General features: G+C 37.3%; 2 protein-coding genes across 5 annotated transcripts; one reads left to right on the forward strand and one right to left on the reverse strand.

Moving 5' to 3' along the window:
- On the forward strand, positions 4,686-20,404 carry LOC109231081 (mechanosensitive ion channel protein 1, mitochondrial-like). 3 transcript variants are annotated; one of them, XM_019396627.1, is made up of 8 exons: positions 4,686-4,924; positions 6,219-7,048; positions 7,146-7,423; positions 12,375-12,475; positions 13,479-13,586; positions 14,423-14,644; positions 17,485-17,617; positions 19,969-20,404. In XM_019396627.1, the coding sequence occupies exons 2-7, from the start codon at positions 6,297-6,299 to the stop codon at positions 17,584-17,586; spliced, it is 1,563 nt and encodes a 520-aa protein (XP_019252172.1). In that variant the 5' UTR covers positions 4,686-4,924; positions 6,219-6,296; the 3' UTR covers positions 17,587-17,617; positions 19,969-20,404. The 3 variants fall into 3 exon arrangements, with proteins under 3 accessions (XP_019252172.1, XP_019252174.1, XP_019252173.1); XM_019396629.1 differs by lacking the exon at positions 4,686-4,924 and adding an exon at positions 5,110-5,281; XM_019396628.1 differs by lacking the exon at positions 4,686-4,924 and adding an exon at positions 5,931-6,020.
- On the reverse strand, positions 18,381-25,587 carry LOC109231082 (putative UDP-rhamnose:rhamnosyltransferase 1). Of its 2 annotated transcripts, XM_019396631.1 has the most exons (2): positions 24,496-25,587; positions 18,381-18,545 (listed from the first exon to the last, which is right to left on the reverse strand). In XM_019396631.1, the coding sequence occupies exons 1-2, from the start codon at positions 25,531-25,533 to the stop codon at positions 18,396-18,398; spliced, it is 1,188 nt and encodes a 395-aa protein (XP_019252176.1). In that variant the 5' UTR covers positions 25,534-25,587; the 3' UTR covers positions 18,381-18,395. The 2 variants fall into 2 exon arrangements, with proteins under 2 accessions (XP_019252176.1, XP_019252175.1); XM_019396630.1 differs by lacking the exon at positions 18,381-18,545 and having other exon boundaries at positions 23,930-25,587.

Raw genomic sequence — 25,764 nt, forward strand, 5'->3', positions numbered from 1 at the left:
TGGTTAACGACTTCATTTTTGTTTTGCTCTGCAGTAAATATTACATATACATTAGTTTCCTTAGCAAGTTCGTAAAATTTTACTAACGAATTAGTCTAAAATGAAAGTAGACTAAAAACTAAAGGACATAAATTTTTGAAATGTACTGGCAATTTCAATTATGAATATAATATTTAGGACACAATCAATACTTGTGTTGTCCACGCTGCATTCTTGTACTTTTTCAACAGACAATTGAGCTGACATATTAGTTGCATTTTCTTTATCTTGCAACTGTGCATTTTCTTTATCTTGCAACTGTTCTTCATGATCTTCGATTGCAAGTTCACAAGATTCTGCAAAATATTTACAAGAGTTACCACAATTAGTGCTTGTTACTAATCTTTGATTAAAACAAACATGTATAAAATTAAAAAAAACTTTGTCTAACCTTTTGCAACTGTCAAGATCATGCCAATTAAATCATTATATTCACTAGCCTTTTTTTGGCGTCCAATATTGTTGGTAAGAGAGCGAGGTGCAGAGAGATCATATGTTCCTTCTATACATTTGTAAATAATCTCACTTATGCTTGTTCCTTGGGTATTTTTTAAGTCTTGAGATTGTCCTCCACTTCTCTCTTGATAGTCCACTCCATTTTCTTCCCTTGCAGCTTCAAAAGATTCTGTAACATTTACAATTAATATCCTTTACTAATAGTTTACTAAAACTAACATTCAACATATCATGAAAATTCCATCTAACCTTGATTGGCATCATTTTGATTTCCAAATTTCTCTTTAAGTGAGAGAGGTTTAGAGAGACCATATATTCCTTCAACACATTTGCATACAATCTCACTTACACTTGTTCCCAATGGATTTTCTAAATCCTGAGATTGCACTCCACATTTACAAATTGTTTCTGTTACTCCTGTCTCTTTTGGATTTTCCTGGTCTTGACATTCTACTACATCTTGAACTTTCACTCCATCAATAGATTCTACATATATTTGTAATAACAGAAAAGTTTATATATACTACGCTATTGAATATAAATTTCAATGACAACAAATTCAAAATCTATATCTAACCTTTCCCAATTTCAGTGCCAATATCAGTTTCATCTTCTAGATGCGCATCTCTATAATCGCTTTCATATTGATCTTCTGCATGCACATCTGTATCATCACATTGATCATCACCTGTATCTTTGTTAATTGGAACAGTAGGTTCTGTATCAACTGCATCTTTACTACTTGGAATAGTAGATTCTCTCTCTATGTTCCTTTCATCAGGTTTGACAAGAATCTTCAACAAAGTATCAATCTTTGATCCTAGGTCTTTCTTTAAATCCTGTGAAAGAATTTAAGTTAAAAAGTTAAGGACGGGTAGTCCTAAACTTCAAGTTACAAGTTAAAAAGTTAAGGAAAGGCATACCTTAACTTTGAGTTGCAAGTTCAAAAGTTAAAGACACTTGATCCTGAACTTTGAGTTGCAAGTTCAAGGGTCCTGAAGTTTGAGTTGCAAATTCAAAAGCTAAGGAAACATGGTCCTTAACTTTGAGTTGCAAGTTCAAAATTTAAGGACACTTGGTCCTGAAGTTTGAGTTTCAAGCTCAAAAGTTAAGGACACTTGGTCCTGAAGTTTGAGTTCCAAGTTCAAAAGTTAAGGACACTTGGTCCTTAACTTTGAGTTGCGAGTTCAAAAGTTAAGGACACCTGGTCCTGAAGTTTGAGTTCCAAGCACAAAAGTTAAGGACACTTGGTCCTGAAGTTTGAGTTCAAAGTTTGACGCATACATTCTTTTCTAGCCGGAGATAGAGGAAAATAGAAAGATATCCAAGTTCAAAAGTTAAGGACACTTGGTCCTTAACTTTGAGTTGCAAGTTCAAAAGTTAAGGACACTTAGTCCTGAAGTTTGAGTTCCAAGCTCAAAAGTTAAGGACACTTGGTCCTGAAGTTTGAGTTCCAAGTTCAAAAGTTAAGGACACTTGGTCCTGAACTTCAAGTTTCAAGTTCAAAAGTTAAGGACACTTGGTCCTTAACTTTGAGTTCCAAGTTCAAAATTTAAATTAGAGTTACAAGCACTGAAATAAATGATATTACCTTGATGTCATTTTGAATCTTTGTTTCTGATATAGCTATTTTTTGATTTATTCTAGTAACTTTTGTGTGCATATCCTTTGTAAACTTCTCCGATAATCTCTGAATCAAAAACCATAAAAACAAAAAAGTCTCTTAAGCAAAAATAATCAAATAAAAAACTAATGCTATCCAAAGACAGAAAACCGACTTTAACAATTTCCTTAGGCAAGGCTTCATCAAATTGTGTGGAGGAAGGCATTGAACTTTGATCTTGAGACAATGGCTCATGCACACTAACAGGCTCCGCATCTTCTTCAACAGAAACAAATGGTACCACCTCGATCAACTTATACACCTATTGTATAAGAAAAAAACGTAAGTTTTCAGAACTAAAACACATAAACAAAAAAAATAGCTAGTAATCAGATTAACTTACATTTTCATTATGAAAGTATTTTTTACACAGAGAATCATATTGTGGAGATTTCATATCTGAATAATATAACATCCGAGGATACCCACATTCTCTGAAGTTCACAAATTATTTTTCCTGGAACATTGGGAATACTTCCATAATCCAAACACAAAAAGCAAAAGGGAAGCCAAGTATAGTATAATTGTCCTTGTCTTTATCTTTCTCTTTCTCTTTCTCATTCTCATTCTCATTGGGCTTCAAACAACTCTTCAATGATTTTACTAACGTTTCATAACAAAGAGAGCCCCAGTTGAAAGAAGAGCAGAGTTCATTGTCATCTATAATTTTCATTAGCTGCTCGGACACATTCCGATTCTTCCGCTTCCCCATCAAAACATATTCAGCAAAATAAATTGTTGCCAACTTCACCGCATCATCATCGCTAACTACAAATGATTCAGTTGTACCATTTGGGTGACTAGTAATAAAATTAAACAAATCGCCTAACTCAATTCTATCTTTCCCAGGGAAGTAGACTTTCGAAAGCCTATTCTCTTTTCACGCAAAACTGTGAAGTCCACTGAAGAAGAACATTTTAAACCAGTAATTACATGAAACACTTCACGTGTAAACTTTACTTCATGGTCAAAAACCTTGAATGTCATTGAATTAGGGTCATTGCTTACAATTTCCGAAAGCAACACACAATGAATAAGTTTAAAACAGAACTTCACACTTTGTAATCGGAAAAAGTTTCCAAAAATACCATCCCTCAACTTCTTCCATTGCCTGTTCGACAAGAAACCTTTTATTATTTCCTTTTACTGTAAATCTCCTTTCCAATAGCTATTCAAATTACGCCAAACATCAAACTCGAAAACACGATCTCCTTCCATTAGCACACTACAAAGAAGGAAAAAGAACATAAAAAATTAGGACTAAATCCAGGACCTAAGTAAAATGCATCTTAAAATTAAGGACTTACAAGTTAAAAACTTAAGGACACTTGGTCCTTAACTTTAAATTTCAAGTTCAAAAGTTAAGGACACTTGGTCCTTAACTTTGATTTCCAAGCTCAAAAGTTAAGGACACTTGGTCCAACTTTGATTTTCAAGCTCAAAAGTTAAGGACACTTGGTCCTTAACTTTGAATTCCAAGTTCAAAAGTTAAGGACACTTGGTCCTGAACTTCGAATTCCAAGTTCAAAAGTTAAGGACCAAGTCCTTAACTTTGAATTTCAAGTTCAAAAGTTAAGGACACTTGGTCTTGAACTTTGAATACCAAGTTCAAAAGTTAAGGACACTTGGTCCTTAACTTTGAATACAAAGTTCAAAAGTTAAGGACACTTGGTCCTTAACTTTCATTCCAAGTTCAAAAGTTAAGGACATTGGTCCTTAACTTTGATTCCAAATTCAAAAGTTAAGGACACTTGGTCCTGAAGTTTGAGTTCCAAGTTCAAAAGTTAAGGACACATGGTCCTGAACTTCGACTTCCAAGATCAAAAGTTAAAAACACTTGGTCCTTAACTTTTATAGAAGCACAGTTAACTAAAAATTCATAAACACAGTTAGCTTATGAATTCGTACGACTATTCTTATGAAATATCCTAACATAATCAAATATATTGATTGAACCACAAACACATTTCAATACAAAAAAGTTTTGAATAACTTCCTAACAAAAATCCGCTACTTATTCCACACTCAATCAAGTTATAATCATTATTTTTGAAATTTCACACATACTTGATGCCAAACACAGCATTGATCGCGATTACAATCATACAAAAAGAAAATGCATAAAAGCAAAATAAAAAACATACCAATTCGCTGGTTCGATGCAAAGAAGATGACAAAGGAGAACAGATTAACTGCAACAAACTACTGAGAATCGCTCGGCAAGAACAAAATCGAACAATGATTTGCATGCAAGGAACGATACTGAGGGAGCGAAATTTGCCTCTGAAATTTTGGCTCTTAAATTTTGTCTCTGAACGTATAAAATAAGGGTTTGGGAATATAAGAATAGAAGAAAGGGTAAAACTGTCTTTTCAAAATAATTTTACTAGAGGAGTGCCTATTTTTGCTCAACATTAGAATTGGTGGATGAAAAATAAATACCACCTTATTTAGTGGCTACCACACGCCACTTTTACGAAATAATAAGCTAGGCAAGAGCAATTTATTATTTTTGGACTTAAAAGGCTCATAGTCTTTTCAGTCTCACCCTAGGTGATAAACCTATACTTGCACATCAAGTCACCTTTTTCTTACTGTTTATTCATTTATCTGTTTTACCCCTCACCTATTTGATCCAGAGCTTTCACCTTTAAGGTTAAATTGATAATTGAGCCTTCCTTCCATCTGTATTTTTTCTGTTGACACATTATTTGTCCCTTTTGTACTAATTGTACTTTGATTTTGTTGCTTCTACTGCTCTTTCAGGTGAGTTCCATTCGAATTTTCTTCTCCTAGTACTTGGTTTATTGGCAAATTTTGCATATGTATTAGCTTTGCTCAATCGTATGAAGAAAAATCGTATCAGTTTTGGTCGCTGATGCACCAAGGTTGTTTGATAATATGCCTAAATCAACTGACCGTGCGCAGTTGACTATGCCATCTAAAACTGAAACGTTTTTACACGGTTCTAAAGGAAAGGATTTGCAGACACTATAAACTTGAAGGAGAAACTTAAATACAGATGGTTAAAGTAAAGAAAAAAGGTGTTGCCTAGTGGTCAATGAAGGGGAAGGAGAACCATATTTCTCGAGTTCAAATTCTAGGGAAGGCAAAAAATATTAGGTAATTTGTTCCCATCTGTTTAAGCCTTGGTGGAGGAAATTATACAGTATTGTTGGGAGGTAATAGGTACCCGGTGGAATAGTTGAGGCATGCCTAAGTTGGTTCGGACATCACGGAGTCAAAAAACACTAGGTGATTTCTTTTTATCGGCCTAAGCCTTGGTCGGCATAGGTACCCGGTACTTGTGCTGGTGGGAGATTGAAGGTACCCTATGGAATAATTGAGGGGGTGCAAGCTGGTCCATACACCAGTCTCATAAAAAAAGAGAAAGAAAAAACCATATTAGATTTTTTATGTCACTTTACATGTATTAATAAACTCTAAATGATGTGCCTGCTAAGTATTTTGCTTTAGCTTCCTCTACATTTGAGGTAAATTACAAGTTACATGATGTTTGGGCTCATACTATAGGTGATACTGGATATGTCCTCTTTGCTTTTCTAATGATAAAAGTACTTCTGTAATATATACATGATGTTGCTTTCTCATTCTTACCTGAATGCAAATTTTCAATATGTTTAAACATAACCACCATTGCTCCGATCCATTACTTAACGTATGATGAGATTGATGAAATGGAATAGACCTTGCAAATGGGGCAAGCTTGCCTTAACTATGTTTAAAATCTTGAATTTGTTGACAGTATAGGCTGGCTTTATCTTGATTTCTGTGCTCTTGAATTGAAAGCTACCACATCAACTCAGGGCCAACGTAATTTTCCTGGTCCTTAAATTAATAGGTATCATGTTGTTATTTTTGTCTTTATTGGTGTGCCTGGTCTAATTTGAAATGCGATATACTTCTGCCTCAAGCCTCTATAGTGTTAACCATAGCTAGTATATACATATATATAATGCATATATGTACAGTATATGAATTATTTTGAAATTTATTTATTTTTAACCCATCTGTTACTTTGTCCTAATACTTGTTGTAGATTGAAGATGAACGTTGAAGGTTGGAGTTAAAAAGATTTCATTTGAGACATAATTTGCTGGTCAGACTCTATTTGTTGATGGCAGCAATTAGGTTTTCAATTTTGACAAGAACCCTCAGTTCCTCTTTAAGATTAGCTAATCAGATTGATGTCAGACCTTCATTCGCTTGTGTAAATAGTAACCACTACGCTAGAGAACCCGCTTATTCCAAAAGTTATGCTGCCCCCAAATGTTTCGATATGAGGGGTATACACTCTGCTTGTGGGCCCAGTCAGGTTACTCCATACATTAGTGGGCTATTTGATAATAAAAGTTTGAGGGGAAGTATCTCAATTGTTGGGACTAGCCCCGTATGGAATAGTCGATGGTATTCATCATCTGTTAATAGTAAAGGAGATATTCTTAAGGGTTCAGATGTTTCAGCTGGTGCAACTGGGTCTGATATGGATACAAGTGGTGTCGGTGGAAGTGAATGGATCGGTAAGGTTAAGGAAGCTTGGCAAACAACCATAGATGCTGTGACTTATACCGGGGAAAAGGCGAAAGAGGCATCTTCTGAAATGACTCCTTATGTTGAACAAGTGCTTGATGCACACCCTTATTTGAGAGATGTAATTGTTCCGGTTGGTGGCACTTTAATTGGTACCTTGATGGCTTGGATCGTGATGCCAAGGCTTTTGAGGAGATTTCACAAGTACTCAATGCAAGGCCCAGCTGCTTTGCTGCCTGGAAGCTCAATATGGGGCCAGGTTCCTTATGAGAAAAGTATTTGGGGTGCTATGGAGGACCCCGTTCGATATTTGATCACCTTCATGGCATTTTCACAGATGTTAGTAATACGTTTCTTACATGTTCTTTTTCACATATTAGCTTTAGGTTTGATGTTCTATCAATTGTCTTTATCGTTGATTTATATATGTGTGCAGCGCGGTGATGGTGGCACCAAGCACTGTTGCATCGCAATACCTTCTTCAGACTTGGAGAGGTGCTGCTATTCTTTCATTTGTCTGGTTTCTACAGCGATGGAAAACAAATGTGATCAGCAGAGCTTTGGTTGTCAAGAGCCTTGAAAAAGGTGACCGTGATCGGTTGTTAACTTTGGACAGAATCTCTTCCGTTGGCCTCTTCATCCTTGGGCTAATGACTTTAGCTGAAGTTTGTGGAGTAGCCGTACAATCTATTCTGACTGTTGGTGGAATTGGAGGTGAGTTTTCTTCGCTTGGTTCCCACCTGCCTTGTTCTGTGAGCGAGAAAAACAAAAGATCAGCTTAGTGTGCTAAATATTGGATGTTATATTTGAGGAATGGTGTGTGCAATAGATCAACAACAACAACCCAGTATAATCCCACAAGTGGGGTCTGGGGAGGGTAATATGTACGCAGACTTTACCCCTACCCTGAGGGGCAGGGAGGCTGTTTCCAGGAGACCCTCGGCTCAAGACAGCAACAAGAGACGATATATTAATACTATCAATAGACTCATACTAAAATAACATAAAATACATAACATAACATAAAATAACAGAATAACATCAATATAAGAAATATAGGAAATACGAAAAGGATGGGAGGTATACTAATATCCAACAGATAAATCCCTGCATCAGTAGCTGATCAGTAGCCTCCTAAGATTAACTCCTAACTGGCTAGTCTCACTCTAGTGCGCTGTAGAAATATCCACAACTTCCCCCTAACCTACAACTTTAATGCTCGACCTCCACAATTCCCTGTCAAGGGCCATGTCCTCAGTAATCCTAAGACGCACCATGTCCTGCCTGATCACCTCTCCCCAATACTTCTTAGGTCTCCCTCTACCTCTCCTCGAGCCCACCACAACCAGTCGCTCACACCTTCTCACCGGTGTGTGCAATAGATCATTTGTTGCAAATGGATTTTTCCAATTACTAATTAACCATGGAATCTTACTAATGTAAAATCTTTAAGCTAAGGGAAGACATGCATAATCAGTAGAATATTTGATGGTTGCTTCATTTGGTTCTATCACGAGGCACATCTTTTTACATTTCTAGTATAATCCCATCTTTTAAGCTAAGGGAAGGGCCTAACTGCTCCTTCTCATCCTCATTTTCCTCATCAGCATCATTTTATTCATATTTCATAGTAGTCTAAATCTGTAACTTCTTTGTCCTTTTTCAGTGCTTGAAATTTTATCATCTAACATTTTTTCTTTGGTGTCTCCAGTTGTAGCTGTTATTATTGTTTGTATCTATTTACTTTTTGTGTATGTGGGGAACTGCTATGATTCATCTTTTACCAGATCTTGTAACATAGTGTGTAGAAAATTTCCCCATCATTCTACATAAGAACACATTACTCATTTTGTTGTTACAGCCTACACATGCTGTATAAGCTTCGAGAATCCTGACTCAGCTATGTTGCTCGGACTCTTCAAAATTGTTGTTGCACCTGTGTTGACATGACATGGGTGTGGGTATGGGATCGACACGGGATTTGGTCAACTTACCTTGGGTTGGGTGCTTTGACTACATCTATGACCAAGAAGTATAGATTGATTGGCTATTTTGTTTGACTTTTGAGTTTATGTCATATATCTATAGTATATTAAAGGGAAACTTACACAAATGTCCCATATAAGTTTCAACTTACCAACCTCTAGCCATTAGTCATAAACTTACCAAAACTAGCCAAGCACATATAAAAATTGAAAAACTAAATAAATAAGGTTCTTTATCTCAAAGAATCACATGCAAAAATCTCCTTCCATATTTTTAAGCGTGATTAGCAACATTAGATGCAAGACGGAAAGAAAATTTCATTGATGAGGTAGCAAATACGGTGATGAAATACCAAAAAAAATACAATATTCCAAAAATCTAAGCAAAAAAGGAACTTTTTTCAATGGGCATAGTTGAAATTCATTGAAAACATATGGATAAGTCAATATACAAAATTTGAGGAAGATCGGATGTGATTTTGTATCAAAACTCGTAATTAAATCGAGTTCAAAAAAGTTCTTCTGCGACACATGTATCAAACATGTATCACACATGTATCTCACACATAGGTATACATGGATATACATGTGATACATAATTGATACAAATATGATACATATGTGATACACAAATGATACACAATGTGATACACATATCAACTTTTTTTTCATGTTGGATTTTTACTTCGAATTTTCAATTCAAACCACTTCAAAACTTCACCAAATCATCCCAAAACTGAGATTCGAACTCTTTAAGATGTACCCAATCTATTCTAATAACACCCACTAAAAAAAGCAAAAATTTGACCTAATTTTGCTACAAATAGCTAATTGGCTAATATTAGTAATATTTTATGAATTGGCCAATTTTTGTAATGAACTACTTATAAATGGACATAGCTGGTAATTCCCCTATATTAAAAGCACGAAGCTCTTTAGCGAAATGACGTTCGCCTTTTTTTACCCTTTAAAAATAAAATTTATATTGAACAAAATTGTACAAAATCGTTATATTGGACAAAATTGTAATTTAATTATTTCCCTCATATTTAAGAATTTAAAATCACCTAAAGTTTTGATTATTTGAGTATTCCTTATTTGAATTATGTAGGAATTCTTAATATAGGACTAAAAATTAATCGTGACCTTATTACATATAAATCTTTTCTATTTTCCTCACAAATCATATTTAGAGCATTATCACCGTCCAAGAAATCAAGAAAAATTATCACGTTAATCAAATATGTTATATTTTGCTAAGATATGTGTAAAGTGATTTGTAATGCTTATTAATTATGAGTATGAGCAAGTGGTTGACATTCGTGATAAATATAGTATTAACAGTAATAAGATCTTTTTCATGACAAAGTCATTCAAATGATACAAAAGAATATATATCAACAACATCATTTGTTAGTTACGTGAGACTTTTTTTTTTGGTGGAAAGGATATATATATATATATTTATATAAAAGATCAAGCTCGTGTGGAGCAGTTCAGGTGATGCATTATAGGCATCGGATTTACAAACGTAGTAGCCAAACTAGAGGTTCCCATAGAAGAACCATTAACTGTAGAAAAAGCAGTAAAACCTAAAGCATCCGTAGCAAAACGAGTTACAGTAGTAGAGGAACTAGTACTATTACTATTGCATAACCTAGCCGAAGACTTTATCAACCTTATACGTAGTAGTCCTTGTTGGTCTTGTTGGTAGAAAGATGTTGCAAAAAGTGGTGGGCTTTTATACATTATACAGGATTCCTTTTTCTGCTGGGCTCCATAGTGGGCTAGACTGTCCGCAATACAGTTCTGCTCACGAAAGACACTTCTGAGAGTTGGCCTATCCAGTTGTCGGAGTAAGAACCTGCAATCATTTAGGATATTAGTGTATTGCATTGCATGTGAGGTGAACAAGTTAAGTATGGCCTGTGCATCCGTTTCAATAAGGAGTGTTTGAAATTCTGTTGTACAACAATGATTAATCCCTTGAGCAAGGCAAGCAATTCAGTTTGAATTGCTGTTCCAGGTATTGTTGCTGCTGCAAATCCTAGGATCCACTTCCCTTGGTGATTACGAAAAATACCTCCTATACCACACTTAGAGTTGTTAGTTACGTGAGATAATATCCAATCAGTTGGACTCAAATAACCAACTAATAATTTTTAATTATTTAACTATTATTCTATTTTATAACTCAAAAAAATCTTAAAATGTGTATGCTTAAAAATATATATATTTTAAACGCTATTGTAATTATATGAATACACTCTAAATCTACATGAAATGTTAATGGACGTAACCTTTTGAAAGTAATATTACATGGTACACTTCACATTGGATAAATAACAAAAACATTAATTTATGCCTTAGTCTCTATGACAATCATTTTATTTTTTCTAGAAACAAATAGTTGGGTTCAAATATTACCCAATAAATTTTGTGTACTAACCAAATCTACAATTTGGAGTCTCCGTATGATTTCTGTATTTTTCGATTTGAGTTCCAATATGAATAAGATGAAATTCATATTAGGTACTTGAGCAAATAATATTTGTTCTTTAAGGCCATGAAGACAGTAGTATTGTTGCATGATATTTAAATATAACTCAAAAGAAAATGCACGACTCACATATCGAAGTTATAATAATGCATTAGAATACTTTTGTGAGACATAGTTTTCACTTTCTTAAGTTGGCTAAATAGGCCTTATCAAAAAAAAAAAAAGAATTGGCTAAATAGGATCGATATTAATCATTTTCAAGAGCTTATATTTTTGTAAAATTTTATATTATAACTGGATCACATAGTTTGATATTATTGGTGTGATTTTTAAAATTTTATACTCATTGAGAAAAATATACGCGCAATGCGCGTATCCTAAAACTAGTATAATATAATTATATAAAGTACTTGAATGCTTTGCTATTATGGAGATATCTTGTGAATAAAATTTTAGTAGGTGTTATAAAGAATTAAATTTTATTTATTTTAGTTCAATAACTTTAATTAATCAAGTATATACTTTATATGTCATAATATACATTTATTGTTTGTATCTTGGCACTTGTATCCACACTCAGATCCATACCTCCAAATTCTAAAATTTATGTGATAAAGAATCCGACCTCTAGATTTGCACCGATATCCGATACCCGCACCTGAGTCCGAGCAACATAGCTCCCAAGAATAGGAATGGAACCAAAAAATGTGATATAAAACAGAGGACAGGTTTGCTTATTGGTGGACATGTGCATAACTTTTCAAATCATTGTATCCGGGAAAAATGTTGGGTGCTGGAGGGCCATAAAGAGTCATAGATAATTACCAGACCCGTCCAGTTAAGGCCACCCACTTTAGTTTATCTTACCCAATTTTCTACTTACTACCCCCCCCTACCCCCCCCCCCCCCCCCCCCTACCTAAAAAAAAAAAAAACATTAATACTGTAGTGGTTAGGGTACTAAATAAGTTTCCCTGTTATGAGGTATAAATACTTCTGCATTATAGTAGCAATCATGTCAACAATGATATTGATAGATAACATATTAGTTTATGGTGGTATATATGTATGAAAATGCTATGTGGGCAATCATTAACTGGAAAACTATAAAATATTGTACTTATTATCACTTGTTTATGTTCCAACTCACTCTTCATTTTTGCCATTTATAAATAATGCAGGGGTGGCTACTGCTTTTGCTGCTAGAGACATTCTTGGTAATGTTCTCAGTGGACTCTCTGTACAGCTTTCACAACCTTTTTCAGTTGGCGACACAATAAAAGTATGTCAAAAGTTTTCTTAATCGGTATCAACATTTATCTTTTTGTTTTGTTTTATTGCGAGTATCTAAGGAGTTGGAATGATTTATGCAAAGATTAGAAGTACATGGCAAGCCTTTATTCAGTATATAACAGCTATCATGGATTGTTTAGTGTCAGACATAATGATGGATAATGAAAATACAGTGTGAAGGCCAACTAAACACACTCTTTTTTGGGTCTATAACTTAACACACACTGTAATCTGTATATCAACTATTTATTCAAGTTCTAGAGATGCATCTATTGGCATGATGTCGTAATAATGAGGTAGTTAAAGGGAAAGGAAGACTGAAAAAGATATGAAATGAAGTGCTAAGTATATGAAGACTTGCGGTGTTGAACGTGATCCTAACGGAGTTGAGTGGAAAAGCGGAAATCTTGAATCCATCCCTAGTTGGCGGAATTAGTGTTTAGTTGAGTGATATATTCTAATATATATGCGGTATTGCAAGTCAGGTCAGCTCCACTATAAGTATTCTCGTGTAGCAACATTTGCACGGATAGACTGTGCTAAGGACTTACGCTTATGCTGGCAAGATGGTTGAGGCAGGCAAGGGAGTAATACATTTATGCCTGTTTCAAACTCAATCCTGCTCACTATCTGAACTTGAATGAATAATCACCGGTCTAGTTCTGATGTATATGTGCGTCAAAAAGCAATTAGTAGGACAGATGGACCCACAAAAAGTGATTGATCATGATAACTAGAAGATAAGAGAAGAAAGTGATATTTAATTATGACTGGAAGTTAATTACAAGAAACAAATAATTATGACTGGAAAGCTGGTTTAATGATAAAATGATATCTAACTAAGAATAAAAAGAATATTTGCGCAACAACAATTATAATTGTGTTCCCAATGAATAGATCTACCAGAAGTCAGAACCCAACTCCTGTTTTTCTGACAACATGTGACATTTAATCAATTCCATGGGTTGTTTAACAGCTACCTACTTTTGCAGGCTGGATCAGTGGAAGGTCAAGTGGTTGAAATGGGGCTCACCACCACATCATTGTTGACTGCAGAAAAGTTTCCCGTTATTGTCCCAAATTCACTATTTTCCAGCCAGGTAGGTTTTCTTAGTTATTTGATGCTCTACTACTTTGCTTCATTCCTTGGGGAGGTTACAATTTTGAGAGACCTTTTACTTTAGATCTCTACCCAATTTAGACTTGCATGGTACTGAACAAGGGCGTATCTATGTAGAACCAAGGGGGTTCAATTGAAGAATCCCCTTCATCTGAAAATTATATTGCGCAAGCAAAAACAAGTTTATTTGCTTATATAAACTGCGGAATCCCCTTGACATAAAGGAAGATACTATTGTAGTGGCAAAGGGGGTTCACAAATTGCTTTTAGTCTTACGTTCAATTCCCAAGTATATCTGAAACTTTGCTGGCCGTGCTGGATCATGTGTCAATTAGATCTTATAGGTTATTTTCTCAGCAGGATAGCTTCTTATAATTGAAGGCAGCTTCCACTTCTTAACTTCTATTGAACCAGTGTGTCAGATACTTCCAGATATCCAGAATCTTGGTATTGTGACTAGTGTTGCTTAGTGGCAAATCTGCTCAAACATATCTTAGCGTTACTGTGTCTATATGCATACTTCTTTTATGCGGCTGGATACTTCAATGGATCACTTAAGAGAGAGCTTTCTATAATTCTTTTGTAAAGGAGCTGAATATAATTCATTTCTCTATCTTATGTGAAAGTGAAAAATAATCATATAGATTCTTAATCTATGGATCTCTAACACCTTGAGTTTTTTTGGCTCTGATATTTCTTACTTTGTTGAAGTTTCCTCCCTCTCTCCCCCGTTTGGGCCCTAAAAAATTAAAAGTAAAGAAACGGAAGCAACAGAAAAGGAGGAGAATTTGACAGACTGTTTTGTGCAAATTTCAGGTGATTGTGAATAAATCACGTGCTCTATGGCGTGCCTTGGTTACTACAGTTCCTTTCCAAATTGAAGACTTCGATAAGATTCTCCAGATTTCAGATGATGTAAAAAACATGCTCAGATCTAATCCAAGTGTTTTCTTGGAAAAAGAGGCACCATACTGCTACTTGTCTAAAATAGAAAAAACATATGCAGAGCTGACTCTTGGGTGCAACTTAAGATATGCGGTATGCCTTCTCTGTTTCGGTCTTTCCTAATGGAATTCATTTGATATTTGTTGCTTGAGTTTCATGTCTACTTTAAATACTAGCACAATATTTATCAGAGGAGAAGTCTTGATGCACCGGTGAGGAGGTGTGAGCGGTTGGCCGTGGTGGGTACGAGAAGAGGTAGAGGGAGACCTAAGAAGTATTGGGGAGAGGTGATCAGGCAGGACATGGTACGACTGCATATTTCCGAGGACATGGCCCTTGATAGGAAGGCCTGGAGGTCAAGCATTAGGGTTGTAGGATAGGGTTAGTAGAGCTTTCCTTACTTCATACCGGGGTGAGGCGGGGTTGGATTAGGGTTGATCTTAGATGGCTTGCAGTTTATGTTGAACCCACACTATTCTTGCTGTTTATATTAGACCTGGGCCTTAGACTCTGGTTACTGTTATTGCATGTCATTCATCTTTTGGTTTTTATGCTTCTGTTACTATAACGGTTTCTGCTGGAGTTACTAATGAATTCTCTTTTCTTGTTTTTTATTTTCGTCTTTCTGAGCCGAGGGTCCATCGGAAACAGCCTCTCTGCCCTATCGGGGTAGGGGTAAGGTCTGCGTACATATTACCCTCCCCATACCCCACTATGTGGGATTTTACTGGGTAGTTGTTGTTGTTGTTGTTGTTATCTAGTGTTCAATGCTGAAATACGAGATAACTTTCTTTCAACTATTTTATAATAGTCATGTAATACTTGAACGACACTCAGAGCTTGATAATATCTGTTTAAGTGTATAGATCCTTGAACTTCTGATAGCAAGTGTTCTCCTTCAAATTTTGATTGGAGCAAGTTCAGTTATGGTTTTTTTGATGAAGTAAGTGGTATATTAATAACAAAAGCATCCAGAGGATGCAGAATTACAAAGTAGGACAAGTATCAGCTCATAATGTAGACAAAAACAATCAGAGGATTATGGAGCTGATAAATTCCAAAAAGAGGTCAGGATTATATACAGGGGTATGGTTAACCCAACTAAAAAGGAAAACTAAACATCTAGCCTTAAGTTGACATCTGGCAGTTGAAATACCATCAAAGCATCTTTGATTCCTCTCAGTCCATACGCACCACAAAATAGAAGCAGGAACCATAGACCAGATTTTCTTGATGGATTTGTCAACTTCCCAGTAGCTCCAACACACAAAGGCTTCCCTGACACTGCATGGCATAGTCCAATGCAGTCCAAAAAGTAAGAGGAACATAGACCATTGGTCAGTTGCAACTGAACAATGTAGAAACAGGTGATTGATCGATTCAGAGTCGCAGAGACACACATGACATCTGTTGGCTAATTGGAAATTCCTTATGATGAGGTTGTCTTGAGTTAGGCAAGCACCATGTAGAGCAGTCCAGCAGAAAGCACTGATCTTTGGAGGGAGCTTCGTCTTCCATATAAGTTTCCACGGCCATCGATCAATCAATACTTTATTAGAGCTCAGATTAAAATAACTTTCTTTGACTGAAAAAGAGCCTCCCCTCCCTCGTTGTCCCCACTTTAAGTTTGTTCCACTAATCTGAACTTTGTACTGAAGCAATTTGGTAGAGTACCAAGAAGAGCCAGCAAGTCCTCAATCTCCCAATCATTCAGGTTTCTTCTTAAGTGAGGGCACCATGAGTTCTCCGCCCAATTCTGAGCAACTGTAGAATCTGGGTTAGACGCAAGTGAGAACATTCTTGGATAAGCATTTTTCAGTGTGGTAGTTCCTATCCATAGGTCCTTCCAGAATAGGATATGTTCACCATTGCCCAACTGGAGTGATGTATTAAGTGAGAAAGAATCCCACAATGACCTGATGCCCTTCCATAGCCCACAACCATGAGGAGTATTAGCAAAACTAGAGCACCAATGGCTGTCACAACCATACTTGGCTTGGACTACTCCTTCCAGAAAGCCATTCCTTCTTTATTATACCTCCAGTGCCATTTCATAAGCATACTCTTGTTGTGTAAAGCCAAATCCTTGACCCCTAGTCCCCCAAGCGACTTAGGGAGGATTACCTTAGCCCACTTCACAAGGTGAAATTTATGTTCTTTACTGTTGCCCTCCCATAGGAACGAACATCTGAGTTTGTCAAGCTGTTTTTGAACACTAGCTGGAAGTTTGAAGAGGGACATAAAGTAAGTAGGTATGCTATCCAAAACACTGATAATAAGAGTTATTCTGCCACCTAGGGAGAGATATTGCTGCTGCAAGTTCAGTTATGGTGGTGTCTGCCGAAACCTAGATAGACCCGCATGATCCCCTCTCAAGAGAAAAAACAAAAAGAACGAAAATAAAAGGAAATTTAATGGATAAACAAGTTGAAAATATAGGTAGAATAGAGACAATCATTGATAGATAGTAAGGATTTCTGAGGACAAAGTGATCATGGTAGACTCGAAGAACCTATTTAGGTTACACTGCCTTTGCATTTCCTTGTTATTCCAAACCAGAGCCCTATCTGGCACCTCAATGTTTGATCACATGACATAAAAAAGGACAAAAGCCATTTCTTTTTCTAAGGTCTGCCTTTGATTTCTGTAATTGATACACAACAAAATGTTTGGAACAAATGCTGACATGATACTTACCATTGAATCTTTAAGTTGTTTTGTTTGCTGTGTATCTGACGATTTCCATGTGCAATTATTTCACTGATCATTTTCCGTTGAATTGTATGTTTTATTCGCTGTGTATCTGAGGATTTCATGTGCAATTATATCACTGATCAGCTTATGCTTCCAATGTTTCCCTTCGGAAGGAGGCTCATGGATCTTGTTTATGGGTTTCACTTTATTCATCTAATAATTGTCTTTTATGAATATAGAGCAAAGACAAATTGTTTTCAACACAGCAGGATATTCTTCTGCAAGCAGCCCGAATAATTAAGCAACATGGGGGCAAACTGGCTGATCCATGGACTCAGTGATTCGCTGGATAGAAGATGTCTTACCTTTGAGGTTAGAAATTTCTTGATGATGTCTTTTGCATATACTCAACACAATGTGCAGTTTTGAGGAATGTGTACAGTTCTGAGGAATGAGTGACACTGTAGCTTGTGAGTATCTTATGCAAGCTTGTGCTGTTTGGCGAAAAAGGGGTGATCATGTAATATTTTGATAGTGCATCTTAAACATTATAGGAGCTATCAACCCTTACACTTCCGTGAAAATAAATCCTTGATACTTTAGAAAGGCAGTTTAGCTAGTTGATAGATATTGAACTGGGTCAAACAATTTCTTCAACTTAGAATAGAATATAGGCGCATGTTTTAAAATATAACTGGTGCATCCTAAAAAACTGAATATTCTTACCTACCTCACTGTCAAGGATTGCATGGGCGTAAGGATGGTAAAAAAAGGTTAAGAAAAGGAAATGCATAATTTGTGTGATACATACTTGGGAATTGGTGAGCAGCTGGCAATACAGTTGTAGATTAAGATTGGAGATTGAATGCATTGACACATAGAAATCGTTTGTGCTTTGCTGGTTGATGACTAAACCTTAATCTCACCATTACTTTTCGAATATTCAACAAAGTTTTTGATGTAGAGAGTTATAAAGCTTCTGGTCTCCAAAATTGGCAGCAGCCTTTCTTGCTCAAGCTCTAAGCGCTTCCCCTTCCTCTGAGACCATTGCTTCTTAATGACATTGCGATTTCATTTCCACTAAAAGATCCATCTTCTTCGTTCCTCTTCTCTTTAATGGCTACTCCTTTTTCTATTAGCAATCTTGCATTCAGTCCTTGGTCAAAGCAAAGAGCAACACCACAAGAACATGACCGTGCTTCAAAGTTTCAATGGCTGAACCAAATTCTGCACGTAAGAGGGATCTTCCAATAGATAAATGTTCTAGAATTTCCGTCTGCGGTGCCCAGCCAATGTGCACCAACCCTCTCCCTTTCATTGTCAAAGCCTGATGGTAAAGCATCAATGTCGTTCAAAGCGTTCTGGGCTTCTGTAGCATCCACAGAAATGGCAGTCCAAAGAGTTGAACTCTGTTTGCTATTTCATACAGTTGATTCTTCGTAACTTTACATTCAGTGCCGAAGCCCACAAACACAGAAGATTTTGGCTTCTGTTCATCGAGCCATTTTGGAGAGCTTCTGCCAATGTGGCTGACAAGCAAGATTTCTTTCATCTGCTGGTAATTCTTCCGGCGGTCGCAATCCAAGGGGAATCAGTGGCTTTCTGTTGACTTTTCATGTCTCTAAGTAATCAGTTTATAATTCAGTGCAAGTACGTATAGCCACACCTCTACATGTGTCTTCTGCTATGGCATCATGTCCCAGTAAAGCTCGGGTCGAAGCGTTCTCTCCGTATACGGCATATATTAGTTCTAGAGCTTCATGTTTTCGTTATGCAACTATCAATGGGAAATCCACTGATGGTGGCTCTGATGTCAAAAGTTCATGTATTGGCTTTGATCTCGAACCCTATCTGGGGCAGCTCCGGGGTTTGGGGCCCCGGAGAAGACCCGTGAAGCAGCAATGAAGACTGAATTTAATGAGGGGCATGTCAAGTTCTTGAGCAATATCAGCCACCCAGTGGGAATGAATTCAGCAATGACCCAATCACATCTTTATCAGCAATGAAGCGTATAACGGGTTCTTGAAGGAGATCATAAGCTTGCTTCAACTATATCAGAAGGAAGTCCAAAGTTGAGACAGCATCTTTTGGCAAAAGACTCCTAATATCAAGTGATGGTAGTGGAAACTGCACTACGTTACTAGTGGTGCTAAGTTAGGAGGAAGTTTAGGAAGTCTCTTAATGTTCTTGGGAGTGGATAAGAAGAGACCTGAACTCCTCCTTTGGCTAAGGCTGTGGAGATTTGAAAAAATGGGTTCAGGTGACCAAATGCTAACATGGCACCATTACAATGTGAACATTATCTCCACTCATGTTCTTTTTCTTTTTCTGCTTTTGTTAGTCTCTGCGGAGTCAAACTTTTTGCTTTATGTTTGTCTGTATAGCGTGGTAAGGGATAAACATCCCTTTATATAGGGAAAAGTTCATGCATGATGCAGCTGTAAGAAGTGTACTTGCTAGCTGCTGTCAAAAGGATGTAAGACTATGACAAGTTATATGGCTAAAGCACATAGATACTTTTATCTTTTTTTTTTTGTAAAAAAATCCTTTACTATGATGATGGCTGCAATAAAATATAGCCCTGAAAAGTCAATGTTGTAAGTACAGGTTATAATTTCTTGTCTAAGTACTGCTTTTTAAGCAGTTTGGACTGTATTCTTCATGCTTGTTCATTTATTTTCTGACATGTTTTCATTAAATTGGGTATTGCTAACTTTTTGCAGGGACCTGGAGGAAGGCTGGGGTTCGGTGCTTCGGTCGTGGAGGTGGAGATTTGGTGCTAGTTCCAGTGGGAGTATTGCTTGAAATTGTTGATTTTATCATAGGATTTTACTGTTCAGCTATTGTTATGGCAGTACCTGAATATGGTAAATACTATTATTGGCTATGTTCTGTTGTAGGATTTCGCTGTTGAACTTTGCCCGCAATCACGAGCTTGATGACGGCTTTTTAAGCTGAGAAAAAATGTGGGCTTTCGTGTGGTAAATGGATGGCTGTCGCATGTAAACTGAAGCCATTCAACAATAGTCTGACTCTAGTTTCTCGTTCAACAAAAAGAAAAAGGAGTGTGATTCTTTTATTCCTAATATTTTTCATCTCTTTCTTTTTCTATTTTCTCCGGATCTACTTACTTTCTCGCTTAGATGTTCTTTTGGCTGATCTTTTCTCTTTTGTTTTGGTTTTGAGTGTGGGGGGAGGGCAAGGACTTCCTCTTCCGGGCCCTTCAAACTCCTCATCGGAAGATTTATTCGGGCTCCAGGTCCTGTCGGAGCCTTGGCCCCCGACTCACAATATAGCCTTGGAGTCATCGATGATAAATAGGATATTGGCAATGGAAAATACCAATAGCATTTTTTTGATGGATAAGGATAGGGGGGTCTATTGGGCAGAAGTAAAACATTCACTCAATAATTGTTCCTCGCAAAAGGAATATAACCAATTGATCGAGTTCGAGAATAGGGATCTTCGGATCCGTGAGAAAAAGCATTCATGCTATTCTCTTTTTCAACAAATACTTACTTCACATCCTGCCTTTTGGAAAGAGTTGACTTCTTCCTGTGCAGGATAGCCACTGACTCTTCCGATTAATTAAGATATAGGGAAAGGCCAACGCGTCAAAGTAAAGTCAGGTTCAGCAATCGACGTAACTGGTTCAAATACCAGAAGCTAGGTGTCGGGTTTTTGGACCCTATGTTGAGTAAGGGTTCCAAACCTTCCAAAAGTGATAGGTATGTGTTGTTTCTTGGCACTCTCTTTCTATATTATGCCAACCTAAAAAGAGCGATGGAAAGTGGATTTCAGGTTCGATAGTCTCGAGAAGGTATTAGCCACCGGTGACCATACTTTCGTAAAGTAAGACTTTTCAGAGCTATCGCCTCCACCTGAGCCGTAGCGAAAGCAGAGTCTTCATAGGAAAATTGTCATTGCTTATGGACCTAAACTTGGGTGATCCATCCATGACCAGGATGAAGTTGGTGATAATATGTAGAATAAGATCTTCAGGTAATTCAAATATTGTGCATTTACCCTTTTGAATTTTTGAAATTGGATTATGCTTTATCGACTTATTTCATATCATGGTTCGTGCTTAAAAAGTCGATGAGATTTACTCTTCTTTTTGATGCCCGTCGCCCTTATGGCATTTGGCCATCTCTCCAGCCGTAATGCTTTTATTAACACTTGCTTTTATTAACACTCGGTAGCTTTTCTGATCCACCAGTTTAGTAGGTGGCAGGAACAGCCTTTCGACCACTAGATCTCGTGTTTCCTCGTGGGTGAAACTAAGTGAAGGTATGTCATGACCCCAAATTCCCTACTTAGGATGTCGTGATGGCCCTAACACATACTGAGTTATTAAGAGACTTAAACCAATTAACCATAACATGAACCAGTAATTGCTATACATAGCCGACAACCATCCGTAGATATACAATATCCTAAAATCGATAGTACGAAGTCATAAGCTTTTTTTAAGAGTAGCTAAGAATATCAAATACATCTTTGTTTAGAATGGTAGTAAACAGTAACAAAGTGAAGCATCTAGGAGGTGACTCCGAGGCTTGCGGGCGTAGTGGCAGGTATACCTTGAAGTCTCTGTAGCAAATCTCCAACAGCTAACTAACGACTGGCACGCTCAGGGGTACCTCGATCTGCACAAAAGATGTGCAGAAGCGTAGCATGATTACACCACAGCAGTACTCGGTAAGTATCAAGGCTAACCCCGGTAGAGTTAGGGCTGTGCACGGATCGGATCAGATCGAATTTAGCACATTTCGGATTCGGATTTCGGATTTCGGATTCCGGATTCTAGAAAATGCAATCCGAATCCGATCCGAATTATATCGGATTAGATCGGATTTTAAAGTATGGATCGGATCGGATTTCAGATCGTATTATTATGCCTCAAAGTTGCAAACTATGTATATTTTCTTTGTAAAAGAGGTAATACATTTAGAAAAATTCATGTTTATGCAATTATGAGAGTACTATGGTGCCAATATAGCTAAATCTAGCAATTGTAAAAGTAATAACTTGGAGGAAGATGTAAAGGAAGTACTGACTATCCGAAATTAAAATGTAGTATTTATACATTACCTAATAATTTCGGATTTCGGATCGGATTGGATTAAAATGTAGGGTTCAAGGATATGAAAATGAGACTAAAATCCCGATTTCCAGCCCTTATGTTTAGGCGCAGGTGTCGCAATCGACCTGCAAACCCTGCAAATGCGAAGAATGATCGCAAAAGCGACATCCATCGCAGTCCTGCCAACGTCGCAAATGCTACGATTTTATTGCAAATGCGAACATGAACACTTCGCAAAAGCGACCATTATGATTGCAAATGCGATCTAGCCCAGCCCAGGCACCCATCGCAAATGTGAACCATGTGTTCGCAAATGCGGACCTGACAATTCCCAGCATAACTCGCAAATGTGATCTTCCACCTCGCAAATGCGAACAAAATCTCGCATTTGCGTAACCTTCTAAAACCAGCAAAAGTGAAACTCTTTCAAACACTTCGAAACGCGTCCGAAACTCACCCGAGTCCTCGGGGCTCCACACCAAACATCAACACAAGCCTAAAAACATCATACGAACTCTCTCGCGCCATCAAAACATCAAAATCACATCCGAAACCACGAATCAGACATCAAAACACATGAAATTTTACATTAAAACTCAAGAACATCTAAAAACACAACCACAAGTCCGATTCCTATCAAATCATCTCGAAATGACGCCAAACTTTACAAACAAGTTCCAAATAACATAACGGGCCTATTCCAAGTCCCAAAATCAAAATCCAAACCCGATAGCCATAAAGCCAAACCATAGTCAAACCTAAGGAATTTCTAAACCTTCAAATTGGCAACTTTCGACAAAACATGCCAAATCAACCTAGGGACCTCCGAATTCAATTTCGGGCATACTTCCAAGTCCAAAATTACAATAAGAACCTATCGGAGCCATCAAAACACCGTTCCGGGATCGTTTTCACAAAAGTCAAAACCCCGCTCAACATTTCCAACTTAAGCGTCTAAAATGAGAATCACTCATCCAAATCAATCCCAAAACATCTGAATCGAGTCCGACCATACACGCAAGTCATAATGCACAATATGAAGCCACTCAAGACCTCGAACCACTGAACGGAACGCTAAAGCTCAAAACGATCGGTCGGGTCGTTACAAGGTAATAATCGACTGAGGTTGAAGAATCAGTAGATGAGTTGTGGTTAAGGGTGATATGCCACTTAAAACTAGAGCTAGCTGGTTCTCCCCGAAATACATTGAGGTGCAGCAGTTGACTGGACATCTAGGGGTAAAATATTGTTTGGTGCGGGCTGTGAGAGTGGTATCAAATCGAGGCGAACTTTCCTGTTTTATTTTTTCGCTTGAGATCCAATATAAAATAATACCAAGATTAACTTATAAGTTAATATATTAATATTAATATAATGAAATTGAAATTGTGACCAAACATTGGATGAAATGAAGGTTATTCATATCATGATTATCGTTACTAAAATACATCAAACCATGCCCTTATTGTTTTGTGTAGGAACTCGGGGGCATGTGATCACAAATACTTATCACATCAGGAGTCGCCCGTTAGTCTGCATTTATCAGACCGAATTAAAAGAGGAATTAATAACTTTTAACTGAGTGCAAGAAAAATCAATCATTGTAACAACGAAGTAGTTCATTTATTGCAACCCATACATAGTTTTGATTTTTTTTTTCGAATACATAGTTGTCCGTTATTTCAATGCGTACAAAGCTGGAAAAATATTAGTATAATTAGATTGACATGCATTCAGAACACAATATCTTTTCTAATTTGCTGATTGATGACTAAACCTTCATCTCAGCATTATTTCTCAGATACTCAACAATGTTTTTGATGTAGGAGTCATGAAGCTTCCGGTCTCCAAAAGTAGCAGCAGCTTTTCTTGCTCGAGCTCTAAGCTCTTCCCCTTCCTCTAAAACCATCGCTTCTCTTAATGAAATTGCTATGTCATTTCCACTGAACGATCCATCTTCTTCATTCCTCTTCACTTCAATTGCCACACCTTTTTCTACTAGCAATCTTGCATTCAATCCTTGGTCAAAAATGAGAGGCAACGCCACAAGAACATGACCATGTTGTAAAGTTTCAATGGCTGAACCCCATCCTCCATGAAATAGGGATCCTCCAATGGACGGATGAGCAAGAATCTCCTTCTGTGGTGCCCAGCCAATGTGCACCAACCCTCTCCCCTCCGTTGCAGCACTAAAACCTGATGGCAAAGCATCAATGCCGTTCAGAGCCCAACTGGGCTTCTGTAGTATCCACAAAAACGGTAGTCCTGAGAGTTGTACTCCGTTTGCTATTTCATATACTTGATTCTTGCTAAGTTTACATTCACTTCCGAAACCCACGAACACAACCGACCTTGGCTTTTGTTCGTCAAGCCATTTAGAGATCTTCTGCCAAATTGGTTGACAAGCAAGAGTTCTTTCATTCGCCGGTAATTCTTCCGGTGGTAGCAAACCGATCGGAATCACTGGCTTACCTGCGACTTTGTTATATGTATCCAAGTAATCACCTTCAAATTCCATGCAAGTACGTATAGCCACAGCTCTACATGAGCCTTCTACTACGGCAGCATATCCCAGTAAAGTTTCGCGCGATTCATTCTCTCCACGTAGGACAGAAATTAGACCTAGAGCTTCATATTTCCGGAAAGCAACCATCGATGGGAAATCCACCCATGGTGGTGGTGATGTCAAAAGTTCATGCAATGGCTTTGATCCATTTTTAACTTGACCGGGCGGGGCTCTAGGTTTTGGGGGCCCGAAGAAGACCCGTGAAGAAGCAGTGAAGACACTGAATTTAAGGAGGGGAATGTTAAGTTCACGAGCGATATCAGCCACCCAATCGGGGACGATATCAGCGATGACCCAATCAGGTTTTTTATCAGCAATGAAGTTTTTGACGGGTTCTCGAAGGAGATCATAAGCTTGGTACAAGTACAACATTTGATCAGCGGGAATGTCTACACTAGCCTCAGCATCAGCAGGCAAAGGGCTCCCATCGAGTGATGGCAGTGGGAACTCCACTAGATTTACTAGTGGTGCTATGTTGGAAGGAAGTTTAGGAAGTCTCTTAATGTTCTTGGGAGTGGAAAGGAAAGAGACATGGACTTTTTCTTTGGCTAAGGCTATGGAGAGTTGGAAAAATGGCTGCAGGTGACCAAATGCTAACCATGGCACCATTACAACGTGGATACTGTCTTTCTTCATTTTCTTTATTTTCTCTTAAAAATTGGTCTATACTGAATAAAACCTTCTACTATAAATAGTGGAGTCTTAGTGATAGTTGGGCGATAGAATCAATTATTTACTGTTTGTTCTGGTAAGTCTACATCAAATGTTTTACACGTTTCTTATTGAACCAAAATGCTAATCATCCTCAAAGATACTCAATATTGGCCTCAAATGGAGTTGGTGCTATGTGAGAGCGCCCAAAGTTAC

The sequence above is a fragment of the Nicotiana attenuata genome, chromosome 8, assembly GCF_001879085.1.
Source record: "Nicotiana attenuata strain UT chromosome 8, NIATTr2, whole genome shotgun sequence".
Classification (NCBI taxonomy): Eukaryota; Viridiplantae; Streptophyta; class Magnoliopsida; order Solanales; family Solanaceae; genus Nicotiana; species Nicotiana attenuata.

Bases quoted from the DNA above. Each gene is read 5' to 3' on its own strand.
- LOC109231081 (XM_019396627.1), top strand. From the start codon at position 6,297: ATGGCAGCAATTAGGTTTTCAATTTTGACAAGAACCCTCAGTTCCTCT. The intron at 7,049-7,145 runs GTTAGTAATACG...ATATGTGTGCAG, and splicing joins TTCATGGCATTTTCACAGAT to CGCGGTGATGGTGGCACCAA. The intron at 13,587-14,422 runs GTAGGTTTTCTT...TGCAAATTTCAG, and splicing joins ATTCACTATTTTCCAGCCAG to GTGATTGTGAATAAATCACG.
- LOC109231082 (XM_019396630.1), bottom strand. From the start codon at position 25,533: ATGAAGAAAGACAGTATCCACGTTGTAATGGTGCCATGGTTAGCATTT.